This window comes from Puma concolor, chromosome D1, assembly GCF_028749965.1.
Source record: "Puma concolor isolate L17-30 chromosome D1, mPumCon1.1.hap2, whole genome shotgun sequence".
Classification (NCBI taxonomy): Eukaryota; Metazoa; Chordata; class Mammalia; order Carnivora; family Felidae; genus Puma; species Puma concolor.
In genome coordinates this window covers 100,467,355-100,481,889 of record NC_141676.1, presented here as the reverse complement: position 1 = coordinate 100,481,889, position 14,535 = coordinate 100,467,355, and the positions used below count along the sequence as shown (strand labels likewise).

The following is a 14,535-nucleotide window of genomic DNA, read 5'->3' as shown; positions in this document are numbered from 1 at the left end:
GATTCTGTGTTTCCCTCTCTCTCTCTGCTCCTCTCCTGCTCATGTTCTGTCTCTCTCTCTCTCTCAAAAATAAATAAACATTAAAAATAATAATAATTATAGCAAATAATTTATATAAAGCACTCAGCACAGTGCCTGGCAAAATAAGAAGTCAGCGTTAGCTGTTAATGAACAACTCCCAATCTATTTTACTGAGAATGTTTGAAATCATGAAAGAGAAACATGTAAAACAAATTTCCCTTTTGCTCAGGTGAAAACTTCAAATTACACCCAAAGCATCTAATAGGGAAAAAAAAAGTCAATAAAGCAGACAATGCTTTCCACTGTGTCATTTTTATAAAATAAACAAAAGTTTTCACTGATTTCATTACAGCAATTCTTATATGATCAGAGCCCTCAAAACATCTCAAGAGTCTTGATTTAGAAAGATGAGCCATTTCCCTTAAAGCTAAGACCCATGTAATTTAAGATACTGTAACACAGGTAACTATTTGCTACTAATTCCAAGGGTACCAAAGTCTTTCACCTCTGCCTACAAAACACACCAAGGTTTTTGAACAAAAAATTTAGTTGTACATCCTAGTAGGCTAACTTGCCGCTGTCAAATTCAATATAAAGTGAATAAAAATGCAGAAATACAATGGAAAATCTTACCACATGGAACTTGTAATCTTAGGAGAGAAAAAACCCAAACTATTTAAAAAGAGAAAATAAGTGATAAAGATAAGTATTAGAAGATTTCTGAAGACAGTGATGGGATCTAGAAAGCTTCACAGGAAGAGGACAAACTGAGATTTAAGGAACCTAAAGAATTAGGGGCACCTGGGTGGCTAGTTGGTTAAGCATCCAACTTCGGCTCAGGTCATGATCTCATAGTTCTTGAGTTTTAGCCCCATACTGGGCTCTCTATTGTCACGGGAGCCTGCTTCAGATCCTCTAGATCCTCTGTCTCCCTTCCTCTCTGCCCCTCTCCTGCTCACTCACTCTCAAAAACAAACAAACATTAGGGGCGCCTGGGTGGCTCAGTCCGTTAAGCTTTCTACTTCAGGTCAGGTCATGAACTTGTGGTTCTTGAGTTTGAGCTCCGCGTCAGGCTCTGTGCTGACAGTTCAGAGCCTGGGGCCTGTTTCGGATTCTGTGTCTCCCTCTCTCTCTGCCCCTCCCCCGGCTCTCTCTCTCTTAAAAATAAACATTTAAAAAAAAAAATTAAAAAAAAAAAAAAAAAAGAACCCAGAATTAAAAAGAAACCATTAATCCCAGGATGAGCAAAAGAGAGAAAGCAAAATCTACTGTTGTCTCAAGCCAGAATTTAAGTAGAAAATAATGAAATAACACAGCTTTATGTTTAAAAATAGCCTAGGAGCTCCTGGGTGGCTCAGCTGGTTAAGCGCCTGACTTCAGCTCAGGTCACGAAAGTTCGTGAGTTCGAGCCCCACGTTGGGCTCTGTGCTGACAGCTCAGAATCTGGAACCTGCTTCAGATGCTGTGTCTCCCTCTCTGCTCCTCCACAACTCATGCTCTGTCTCCCTCTCTCAAAAATAAACATTAAAAAAAATTTTTTTAAAGATGTCCTAAATTTTGCTAACCTATTCATATTTTGTCAAGAGAAACTACAATTTAGAAAATATTTTTGATTTCTATACTAAAGCATTCACCTTAAAAATCATAAAATATGCACAAGAAATAACAACATGTATTGATGCCAATTCTCTCAATGACCAAATCAATTCCATTGGAAGTTAATTTCTACAGGTCACTAGCAAATCACATACCAGTAACCATCTCTATGATATTCAAGGGCTTCTTTTCTTTAGAAGTGCTTCTTAGGTACGGAGAAGATCTAGGTTTTAGTAATACATACACTTTAGTTCAGTGAAGCAGTTTCATCATATGAAGATTTCAAGAGTAAATCAATCTCTACGACTAGAATCTTAATAAAGCCAAACATGAAGTGGGATCAAGAGTCGAACTAACTGAATCTCTAGTCTATTAACTGAATCTCTAGAGTGATAGTTATCATTCAAATAATTTAAAGTGTACACTTAGATGACAAATAGCAGATTTAAAAGAAAAAATTATTCTGTGGTAAGATGAGGCTCCTAAGTTTTTAAGAGTCAACAAAGGGAATTGGGACTATTCAGAGATGTACATTTCCATGAGTTCAAAATCTTGAGTTCCCTATGATACATAACAGCTTGTAATACTGTATATGTGTAAAACGAGAAAGCTTATAAAACAAAACTAAACTACAGGTAACATAATCTTAAAAAAAAATAAAGTAACATGATCTTAAAAAAAAAAGTTATGGATAAATTTCCTCTCAGTAAGTACGACTCAGAAGGCTGGATAAGTCTTTAAATTTAAAACTTGAAATTGGCTCTAACTGCCACTTCATCTAGGGTAAGGTACAGTTACAACACTAGGGAAAAAGCCATACTGGCAAAAACAAGATGAATCTGAGCTAATTATGAAAGCCAGAAATGTTTCAAAAAGTAATGTATACAGAATTAATATATATCATCTGTGTCTGTTATTTAACAAGCCTGTATTAATTACGACAAAAATACATTATTCCATTGCAAATACCCACTGCCCATAATACAAAGCCATCTGTCGTCTATTTGCAATCAAAATGGTTAAATAAGGTATAAAGTAGTCAACAAAGTAACAAAAAGAAATCTCCTTGGTCTCCCAAGTGTGTTGATTTATTCTAACACTTACTTAATAGTGGTGGTCATACTCTGTGCTTGCTGCTGAGTGCCATTATTGATTGTGTTGGTATTTTTCAGCTGGTTCATCTGTTGCTGTGTCTGTGTGCCCCCTCCTCCGGGGCCACCACTGGGCTTCACAGGGCCCCTCAGCTGACCATTTTGACTGGAAAGACCCATTATAACAGGGTTCTCTGTTCTGGCCGTGCTCATGCTGTATTAATTGTAAAGGTGTCTCTTTCAAACTTCAAAACTTTTGAAAGTCAGTAGAGAAACTGTAATAACAGTTTATTAGGCTCTCCAAAACGAAGAGATAAATATAAGTCTTGCTCAATATATGAGTCCTTTATTGCAATGCAGGCAAGCACCTGTAAGTCTCTGAACGGTAAGCAGCAGTAACTTGCTCTCATGCACCGAATCAACTTTTTATTTTTTAAAAAGCCCTCTAACAAGGTTGAGTTATGTATCTGAATTCACTCACTTCAATCTGAAACAAAGAGAAAGTTTAATTAGCAAACACAGGAAAGTTAGAAACTTTCCCTTTTAAACAACCCCTTTAAAGGAAATCACTCTATTAAAGAATTAAAAATATAGATCTACTTACACCAAAACTAACCATGCTACGAGAGACAAAGATTAACTGCCTCAAAAACCAGGCCAAATGAGACCAATCTCAAACATCTTAAATTGTCAGTTCAAGGCAACCCAAAGATGATTAGGTAAAAAGACATTGTGATTAAATTAGCATTAGTTGTCAAATGATAATATCTTCCCTTCAGTTTCCTCCCTCATGAATTCTTTAAAAGTCCCTGACACCTCTAAAAGTCAATGATTCATTACACTTAATTGCATTACAACTCAAAGAAGTATCACACAATTTTGCTAATTGTAAAATTAGTAAAATTTACAATACACATCTTAGAACAAGGCAAGACAATGTATTAATTTTTTTCCCCTACTTCTGACAGCAACTGAGAATTCTTGAAATTGAGCTTTTGACTTCACTTTATGCTTTCAGGGAGAAAACCCCACATTTGTGCCTTTATGAATTTCAACCATAGAAGTTGAACTTCATGAAGAAAAATAAATTTTCTTTTTTCTCTTAGGTTTTGCCCTTTAAAACTATAGCTGAAGTAGTCAAGAGATACGTCTGTATGTCACAATCTTTTGCTTGAGAAAGAGCCAAGAAAATCTTTAGCCACCTTAATAAAATTTGAATACTAAAAAACTATTAGCCACATACATTGCCAGTAACACTTTTCAAAAAGTATATCCTAACTTGAAATATTTGCTTTGTTATTAAATAAACTTATCTATAAAAACACAAAAAGGAAATTGCCTGTTGAAAAAAATGTGGTAAAAACTAAAATACACTAGTAACTTTAACCAAACTTTCCAAGAAATCCAGAGTACTAATAGTTGTTTTAAAAAAGAACTGGCCAAACTGCCATTTTTAATTATTTCCCAAATCAAACTCTTATTTTACAATGTACTAAATAAAACAATTTACAAAGGCCAGAAAATAAAGGACTACTCTCTTGGGTTCTTTTTAAACTCCTTCATATTTCTTACCAAAAATACACCAGCTTATTGATCGGTGTTGATTTTCTGGCCAAACACCAAGGATTCAAAAACAATAGAACTTTTCTAAAAGACAACTGGTTATGTCTTTTTTAAAAATTGTAAATAAAGTTGCTGACAAGCAAATCCTGATTATTACATATACAAAGCTGTCTATTCTAAGTCTCTTAGAATCTGATCCCTTATGCAGACCGTGGTTAATAGCATTTCAAGGCATTAAACAGTTTCCTGTATTGACAGGTTTATATTATGATCAACAATATCACGGAGTTCACACAAGACTTGTTCGCTTGCAAAGCAGTAAGAGGATGAAGAGGGCAGCCTCTAAAGATTAAAAGATATCATTATTGTCCCTCCAGCACGTAAGAACTCCTATCTCCCTAGATCCAAAATGTAACTAGTACTCCCTTCTTACTTGAACCAAAACCTGCACTGCAGCTTTATGTCTCAGAGAAGGAAATAATCCTCCTACCCCTTCCCAATTTAGCCTTGCAAGTTACATTCTACATTTTCAAAAATACGAACGAAACGTAGACTAGCTGGGAGGAGCCCCTTGCCGAGTTAATTACAGCGCTTCCCAGATTGTAGTTAGCAATTGACAGTTTCACACCCAAAACAGTATCGTCATCTCAGACAAGAGCTTTTGTTTGCAAATGCGGCGCAGTTTCTGTAAGCTTGGTCTGCAAGTCGGAGTGACTGTTTTATTCCGAGGGGAAGAGGGGACCGTGGAAGAGAAAAGGGGGCGAGCGCTAAGGGAAAGAAACAAGCCAGTGATTTGAGCCCCGTAATAGTGGGGCAATAATTTCTCGCTCCCCCCGTACGCCTCCCCCCCACCCCAAAAATCCTCACACACTTCAAGTGAGCCCCCTGTGACCATCAACACAAAGGGGTTGGGGCCCTGTAATCGCATCTGCGCCACAAGAGCAGGGAACCAACTCCGCGGACAGAAAACAATAGGGATTCCCCCTGTAAGGCCCCAAAGAGAAACCCTTAAAGTCAGAAAGCCCCTCTTTTCCTCCACGACTCGGGGGCTCCACAATCGGTCTCTTGTTACCGACCTACGGGGCCTTATTCCAACCAAACAGCAGCGGGTCCTCTTCCAAAGCAAGCCCTCCGACACTGCATATCCCTGCCGCCCCCTATAGGGCCGCCTCGTACCCTATAACCTCCACCATCCCCCTAAGTCCTTGCCGCCCCTGTGGTCCCACATCCCCTCGACTTCCATAAAGCTCCTCCGAGCACTCCGCCCGCTCCCTCTCCGGACCCCGCCGCGCACGACATTCCCATATTCGACTCCTCTCAGGCGCCCCCACCCCACACGGCAGCCGTCCGCCGCCCGCCTTCCTCCCCGGGGCCCGGCCAGGCCTCAGGCCTCCGCCTCAGAGCGCCCCCCACGCCAGCCGAGGGGCTTCTCGCGGCCCCGACCGCACCGCTGGCCTCGACCCCACCACCTCACCCCACTCCCCGCGGCTCGGGCCCGAGTCCTACCACCGAGGCCACTCCCGCTCGGCACCCTCGGTCCTTTATTGTTGACTCGAAGCTCCCAAAATGGCGGCGGCTCCTTCCTCCTCGGAAACCTCCGCCCGCCCCCACTCGGCCCCTCGCCGCTGCCTCCTCCTCCCGCCCCCGCCCCCGCCCCCGCCCCGCTCCGGGGGCCGCTCCGCAGGGCCGCCCGCGCCCGCCGGCTCTCCGGCCGCTCAGCCCTACCTCCGCCGCTGCCCGCTCTCATGGCGCCGCCAGAGTCGCCGCCCGGGCTGAGCTAACTCGGCTGCTCTGCCCCTCCCCCGCCCGCCCGCCGCCCCCTCCCCCTCGCCTCCCCCTCCCCCTGCCTGTCCGCATGGCGGCGGCGGCGGCCGCGGCTCCTCCTACAGACAAGATGGCGAGAGCTCCGCCACCGCCGCGCCAGCCTCGGAGTCACGGCCTCCCGGCTTCGCGGCCGGAGGAACGCGGGCCGGGGAACCTCCCTGAGGAGAAAATGGACGGCCGTGCTCTCACACAGATGGGGGCCCCGAGGACGGAGACTCGAGGGGGCAATACGGGTTCCTTTCTGAGCGGGAAGCGGGGCTGGCTTTTTCCACAGCTGAGGAGAAACGAGGGGGACACGGTGGCCGGGAAGAGTCCACCCTGTCTTCGCCCCTTGGCTGTGGAAATCGGGGGTTGTGACCAGAGGAGGAGCCGCTTGTTCCTGAGCAAGGACTCGTTCCGAGAACAAGCCGTCCGGGCCGCGCGGCGGGGGGACAGGAGAGCTGACCTGACGTCCCCCGCGGGCCGCGGAGGCTGCTGCAGGACCGGGGTGTCGCGTCCGAGCCCCTCCGGGCGCGCCTCCATCCAGGAACGCGCGGAACTGGTGGCCCGGAGGTGTCGGCGCGCGCCCGGGAGTGGGGACCGGAAGGGGCACGCGAGATGGGGGCGCGCGGGGGCCCAGGGCTGCGACCTGCCTGGCCCCGGGAGGCCAGGCTGGGAGACGCGGCGGGGGGGAGCCGGCCTGTCCCGAGGGGAAAGGAGAGCTGCTGAGGAGTCACTTCTGGTGGAAGTAGGAACCAGAAGGCGGAGGGCGATTCTTCCCCAGGCCTGACTCTCCCTAGGAAGCTATTCCAGTATTTGTGCCCATAAATACTTGTCGTGTCCTGATGCGTCGGGAGCGCTATTTTGTCCCAGCTAAAACAAAAATTTGAAGCTGGGAAGCTTCCTAGGGCAAGAGAAGAGAAAAACCTGGGTCTCCCCCAGCCGAGAGACAGTACAGGACAGTGGCCAGACCGTGTGCGACAACAGAACTCCGACCCTCCACCTCTGCAGCAACCGGCTTGGGAAGCCAGACCACAGCCTCTGCAGTGACGGGACCAGAACGAGCAGCGCTTGGTCACTGACTGCCAGCTTCCCCGGTTTTTGCCCCTGCTTCCAACCCGGGGCCAATCAGAGAAAGCCAAATATGTTCCCCAAACCAATCACAGAACAGCGCCTCTTCCGGTTAGCCTGCCTCCGGCTTCTCAGGTCAACAACCTCCAATCAGAGCACACCTCAAGCCTCCCCGTTTTCCCTGCCTGCCGTTGAGTACCAAACTGAGTGAAGGTGGCCGGCTCCCTCGCTTAGCAAGCAGTGAATAAATAGCCTGTTCTCCTTTGGTCGTCTTTGTTTATTTTCACACAGCCAATGGAAAGGTAGTACAGAAGTGTAAAGAGCCTATTCTTGAGATCACGAAGAAAGTTCCCCTTACAACTTTTTTGTTATAAATTTAAATTTAGAATGTCATCTCCCACCCAGATTTTAAAACATCCACTCATGCAAGGGAATAACCCTGCACCTTGTGCCCGTCCTAGGGGGAGAATGGCTAAGTTGTTCCTTTTTTTTTTTTTTTTTTAATGTTTATTTATTTATTTTGAGAGAGAGGGAGTGGCACAATTGGGGGAGGGACAAAGAGAGGGACACAGAGAGAGAGAGCATCCCAAGCATGGTCAGCTCTGTCAGCGCAGAGCAGGGATGTGGGGGCTGGATCTCAGGAACCAGTGAGATCATGATCTGAGCCCAAACCAAGAGACGGTCGCTTAACGAACTGAGCCACCCAGGTGCCCCTGTTCCTTAAAAAAATATTAAAGCGTGAGGCCTTGTTTGCCTCACTGCCTTTCCAAGTAGCAGGAATGTAAAGGGAAGGAGGGCAAAAATAAGTGGGAGGGAGAGGAGTCTAAGAATTTAAAACAGGCCGCTGCTTGCTGGTGGGTCTCTTTGCCCAGGCCACTCAAGAAATCCAGGGGTGCCTGGATGGCTCAGTCATTTAAGCCTCTGACTTCAGGTCAGGTCATGATCTCACCGTTCCTGCATCTGAGCCCCGCATCAGGCTCTGTGCTGACAGCTCAGAGCCTGAAGCCCACTTCAGATTCTGTCTCCCTCTCTCTCTGACCCTCTCCTGCTTGCACTCGGTGTCTCTCTCAAAACCAAAGAAACATAAAGAAAGAAAGAAAGAAAGAAAGAAAGAAAGAAAGAAAGAAAGAAAGAAAGAAAGAAAGAAAAAGAAATGAGACCAGGCAAAGGAAACGATTTTGTGTTTACAAATAAGTGATTACTTTCAAAAGGAGTCTGGTTGAGGTCATGACAAAAAACAAAAGTGAGGAGGGAATATGATATAGCTGCCCTTTCTCACCTAGGAATCCTGCCAGGGCTAAAACCTTTAATGATTCTGCATAATGTTCTTGTAAGATACTCAGATATCCTTACAACTTACTTATGTCAGCCCTTTGCAGTTTTCTGGTAAGAAGCATAGATGGTGCAGAATTAAGTTACGAATCCTTGGATCTTCTTCTGGGTTCCATTTCAGTGTTTGGTAGGTCCAGTCTCACTATCTCCATATATATATATATATATATTTTTTTTTTTTCTCCCCAGTTCAAACAGATTAGTGAAAATGTGACACTTTAGGAATAGAGATGAATTATATGATAATGTACACAGTATCCTTATATTTATAAATTGTATTTAAGGGGCGCCCGGGTGATTCAACTGGTTAAGCAACTGAAACTCTTGATTTCAGCTCAGCGTGATCTCACAGTTCATGAGTTCAAGCCCCATGTCAGGCTTTGTGCTGACAGTGTGAAGCCTGCTTGGGATTCTGTCTCTCTCTCTCTCTCTCTCTCTGTTCCTCCCCTGATTGCTCTCTATCTTTCTCTCATAATAAAAAAAAATAAACTTAAAAACAATAAAATAAAAATAACACACAAATCCAGTCCTTGGGACTTTTAGTTACTATTGAATATAATAGTTTGGGTGATCTGAGGTAAATATGGCTTCTGGAGGGTAAGTTGCCCCCAATGAGGTCACTTATTAATTGTAGTAAAGTGCTTCCCAAGATGTCTTGGCCATTTCCATTTGTTTTCCCCATACCCTACTTATTGGCTTTGGAACTATGAAACTGTTAGCTAAAGTGTTAGGCCTGCGTTGTTGGCCGGCTCCTAGAGAACTGGTCTGTAGGAAAGATATTTTTAAAAAGAAAAAGATTCATAAACAAAGTTGAGGTTTTCATCATCTCTGTTTAAAACACAGAATTCTTTTTTTTTTTTTTTTTTTTTTTTTGTAAGTCATGAGCTGCAACTAGAAAATGCTGCTGGGAATTTGATCACCATAATGGGTCCTCCCAGCAAATATTCTTTGCCAGTCTCATGTCCTGTCCTCATTTATTTACCTAAAAATACCTAGAAGGGAAAAAAAAAAATCCCAGGTTAATTTATACATGATTTCATTTTGACTTCAATTTAAAATATTTAGAATCTAGAATTCCAAGTAATTTCAACCTGGAAGATATACATCTGTGATGCTCTCTTAAAAACCCTAAATGTTTCCTTTTTTTTTTTTAAGTTTATTTGTTTATTGATTTAAGTAATCTTTACACCCATCTTGGGGCTCAAACTCACTACGTGGAGATCAAGAGTCACACGTGCTCCTCCGACTGGGCCAGCCAGGCACCCCCCCCCCTTAAAAAAACTCCAAATGTTTTCAACATGCTAAAACAGATTTCATGATTTTAGCTTTCTATAAGTTGTTTTTTTTTTTTAAGGAAATGTGGCTTTTTTTTTTAACTCAAGCTACTTCATTACTTAGAAGAAAAAAATGTTTGCCCATACCATAGTCTCGATAAAATGATTATATCACACCTGCCTAAGCTCTATAGTACAGCATTTTCCCTCTTACATGGTTTGTGGGCTAATATTTTGATTTTTCCAAAAGAAGGTTCAACAGATAAAGTTCTTCTCGAAATATGCTCAAGCAACATCTGGTAGTGGCTAACTAAGACTAAAGGCTAATGGGCCCATTTTCTTTGGCCTCATAGCCGGTAAAAATTGCTTCTTCAGTTTATACACCCGAGGAAAATGAAGCAGTATCAGCCTCCTACATGCTTAGCAAAGATACCCTCAGAGAGGTCCAGGCACCGTATAGACGTTAATGCAAACTAAGCAGATGTCTTTAATCACTGAGAGACCACACCAGGCACATTTTGTTGGGATAAATGCTTCACTTCCAGGATAAACTTAAGTTGAAAAGTAGGAAAGCAAGATGACAACCAGAGAGGGAAGTGAGTGGGTTAAATACATTTCCCCCAAACTGCCAGCTTTAGTTTGCAGAATTCATATTCCCTCTGACAGAAAAAAAATCTCCCCATTCCCAGGGTACCATAACCAGCTAGCTCAGCTCACCAGGTTTCTTGCGGCCTCATCAGGTCCCAACATTTTTTTTTTAATGTTTATTTATTTTTGAGAGAGACAGACAGACAGAATATGAGCGGGGAAAGGGAAGAGAGAGAGAGAGAGGGAGACACAGAACCCAAAGCCTGCTAGGCTCTGAGCTGTCAGCACAGAGACCGACGTGGGGCTCGAACCCATGAACCACCGAGATCATAACCTGAGCCGAAGTCAGACGCTTCAGTGAGCCACCCAGGTGCCCCAGGTCCCAGCATTGTTTTGGTCATCACCCAGAGAATCCTACCTATTTGTTTTGCCTCTTCGGTTCTCCTAAAATTACTGTCCACCAACAATTTAAACTTATTCACTAATTTGAAAATAATGTGCGGCTGGGCAGACACTGAAAATTCATTCTTTAGGTATACATTTCATTTGGTCTAATCAGATCAAGAAAGAACCTACACCATCCCCATCTATGATGCGTTGGTCCCCTTGGGTACTTTTTTTTTTTTCAACGTTTTTATTTATTTTTGGGACAGAGAGAGACAGAGCATGAACGGGGGAGGGGCAGAGAGAGAGGGAGACACAGAATCGGAAACAGGCTCCAGGCTCTGAGCCATCAGCCCAGAGCCCGACGCGGGGCTCGAACTCCCGGACTGCGAGATCGTGACCTGGCTGAAGTCGGACGCTTAACCGACTGCGCCACCCAGGCGCCCCTCCTTGGGTACTTTTTGAATTAGTTCAGGGGTGGTTGGTTGTTGACAGGTGACGTTGATGGGGGTCCATGACGAACTTGTGGGATTGTCATGGTATTAGTATGTGTACCATGCCTCCTTTGTACCCAGGACCTTATAACAAAATCATATTTCTGAATAACCTTCTCTTACAGGGGTAGCAACATTTGTGACAAGTGTCCCACCCTGATTTCCTAACGCTAGTCAATTTGCAGAGCCTTTTATTGGTCTTTGAAAATAGACTGTGATCTTAGGTATGAGCCCTGGGAAGGTATCTTATAGCTAAAGAGTGGGCAATGTCTTCAGCCCTGAGTGCCAAGTTTGGAGTAAGTAACATCTCTGGCTACCAGGACAAGACAAGGAACACGGGGAGAAAACAATATTTCAGTGCAGAAGTCTCCCCGGTGACCTTCTAGCTCTTCATCTGGTTGATGAAATTTAAACATTGCTCTTTATCATGTCAACCATCCCCTACATAACCCTTTAGTGTCTCCTAGATTCTTTTTACCACCTGGAGATATGCCATTGACAGATTGAGACTGGCAATGTGCCCATCCAATTTGGTTTCCCATTTTTCCTCCGATACATCAGGGGCCTTTGTCTCTTGATAGGAGACCCATCCCCTCACTTTTCATTGTTGCCCTTGGAAACCCTCTCATTTTCTTTCCTCTGGGTCTAAGTCCCATTCAGAACCCAGTAGATTGTCACAAGCTCCCGTCCTCCCAAGTTTCCCACTTTGTTGCTCCTGCCCAACCAGAGTTCAGGCTCCAGAGTCAGTCAGATATGGTTTCAAATCCCAGTTCTGACACTTACTAACTCTATACACTTGGGAACGTTTCCTTTTTTTTTTTAATATCTATTTTTTTATGTAATTTCTACACCCAACATGGGTTTGAACTCACAACCCTGAGATCAAGAGTCTCATGCTCTTCTGACTGAGCCAGCCAAGTTCCCCTGGGAAACTTCTATGCTTCACCTTCCCATGTATAAAATGGGGATGATGGGAGCCACAGCTGTATAAAAGTAAATGAGAATTTGTATAAATCCCTTATTTTAGTAGTCGGTAGATGGCACTTAAAAAAATTGCTTGGTATTGCTATTATTATTTTATTAGATTTCGTCTGAATCTATTCTTATTCTATCCGATTAGAGCCTATGGTTGGCCAGTTCAATTCTTTTTCCCAGTCTCTATCCTCATGCACTTCTTCAGCTTAGCGTCTTACCAACCTCAAACAAGTGCCACGCTCTAATTTCACAGCTTCTGCTCCAGGAATAGTTGGTGCTGGAGAGAGGCGTGTAACCAAGCTGATTGTTGGCTCAACAACAAATTCCTGTTCCCACACCTCAGCTGAGCCCTCTGCAAGCCTCTTACTGGTGGTTCTCAATCACGGCTGTTCATTAGCGTCAACACAGCCACTTTATAAAAACACTGGTGCCTGGGCCCCATCCCAGAGGAATTATATCAGAATCCTTGGGGTTGGGCACCGAGCATCATTTTTTAAGTCTCCCAAGAAGATCCTGATATGCAGTCAAGGATGAGAACCAACCACTGTTCTTAAAGGGTATTTTTTTTCCCCACAGCAGCATTCCAAATCTGTCCTTCTATCCATAAGCCCACCTTCAAATCAAAGCCTTACCATAGAAGTTTCATTAACTTTCCACCTCCCCCATGCAGACTTCTATTCGTTCCTACCTAGGACAATGAAGTATCATGCCTCCTATCTAAGGCTAACATGGCCCTGACATCCATCCTTTTTAAATAAAATATCCCATTGGTTACCACCTTCCCTTTGCTTTTTTCTTTTTTTTTCTTTATTATTTATTTTGTTTTAGAGAGCGAGAGTGTGCGCACTAGTGGGGGAGAGGGGCAGAGGGAGAGAATCTTAAGCAGAGAATCTCAGGGCTTGATCCCAGGACCCGGGACCATGATCCCACCCGAAATCAGGAATCCCAGATGTTCAATAGATTGAGCCTGCCCCTCCTTTACATTTTTTTTTTTAATTTTTTTTTTCAACGTTTATTTATTTTGGGGACAGAGAGAGACAGAGCATGAACGGGGGAGGGGCAGAGAGAGAGAGGGAGACACAGAATCGGAAGCAGGCTCCAGGCTCTGAGCCATCCGCCCAGAGCCCGACGCGGGGCTCGAACTCACGGACCGCGAGATCGTGACCCGGCTGAAGTCGGACGCTTAACCGACTGCGCCACCCAGGCGCCCCCCTCCTTTACATTTTTAATATCTCCCTCGCTGCCGGTTCTTCCCCATAACCTGGGTTCATGCCCAACATTTTCTCCATTCTAAACAACAAACAAAAACAATCTTCTCTCACTCTCATTACCTGCTGAGTGGGAGAGGAGGGAGGAACAAGCATTTACTGAGGGCCTCCTAGGAACAGGCATTATGCTAGGTGACATCCATTCTTGCTCTGGGGTATCACTTCCTTCCACTGCTGCTTCTTCATTATTACCAAACCCCATGAGTGGGAGGCTGGCCCTACTGACCTCGAAGATAACTGCTGGGATAAGACTTCTTGTGACTTGTTTTTCTTTTGTCGTTGAATTTCTTGATCCTTCTTATCATTCAAGTGTCAGCTTAAATGTTACCTCCTCTGAGATGCCTTAGTCCTCCTCTCCACCCCCGCCTCACTGTTTACCCCTTAAGGTACTGGAAATTATTTTGTTTACATGCCTATTGCCTATGCTGTCCCCTGCAGCAAGCCCAGCTCAAATCCACTTCTGTCCCCGGGCTTCCCTGATTCATCCCAACTGCTCCTTTGTCTTCCTACCACTTCAAGCTCTTTCTTTCCTTTCTTTCTTTCTTTCTTTCTTTCTTTTTTAAACTTTCCTTTAAAAAAATTTTTTTTAACGTTTTTATTTTTTTTTTAATTTTTTTTCAACGTTTTTTATTTATTTTTGGGACAGAGAGAAACAGAGCATGAACGGGGGAGGGGCAGAGAGAGAGGGAGACACAGAATCGGAAACAGGCTCCAGGCTCCGAGCCATCCGCCCAGAGCCGGACGCGGGGCTCGAACTCACGGACCGCGAGATCGTGACCTGGCTGAAGTCGGACGCTTAACCGACTGCGCCACCCAGGCGCCCCCTTAACGTTTTTATTTTTGAGAGAGACAGAGACAGAACACGAGCGGGGGAAGGACAGAGAGAGAGAGGGAGACACAGAATCCAAAGCAGACGTTAGGCAGGCTCTGAGCTGGCAGCACAGAGCCCGACATGGGGCTCAAACCCACGAGCTGTGAAACCATGACCTGGGCCAAAGCCCACCGCCCAACCGACTGAGTCACCCAGGCGCCCCTCACTTTAAGCTCTTTCATTCGTAAGGTGATACGACCTGGT

The 14,535-nt window shown here is 44.5% G+C and overlaps 1 protein-coding gene across 4 annotated transcripts in view; it reads right to left on the bottom strand.

Annotated features, from left to right (window-relative positions):
- Positions 1 to 6,073, bottom strand: part of DDX6 (DEAD-box helicase 6) — a 36,231-nt gene extending 30,158 nt beyond the window's left edge. For 2 of the 4 annotated variants that reach the window (XM_086678944.1, XM_086678946.1), the window contains exons 1-2: positions 5,778 to 5,907; positions 2,722 to 3,195 (exon numbers count right to left, since the gene is read on the bottom strand). In XM_086678944.1, coding sequence (XP_086535070.1) covers positions 2,722 to 2,921 — 200 coding nt within the window. In that variant the 5' untranslated portion in view covers positions 2,922 to 3,195; positions 5,778 to 5,907. The other 2 variants (XM_086678947.1, XM_086678948.1) reach the window with 2 other exon arrangements.
- Positions 6,074 to 14,535: the final 8,462 nt, after the last annotated feature.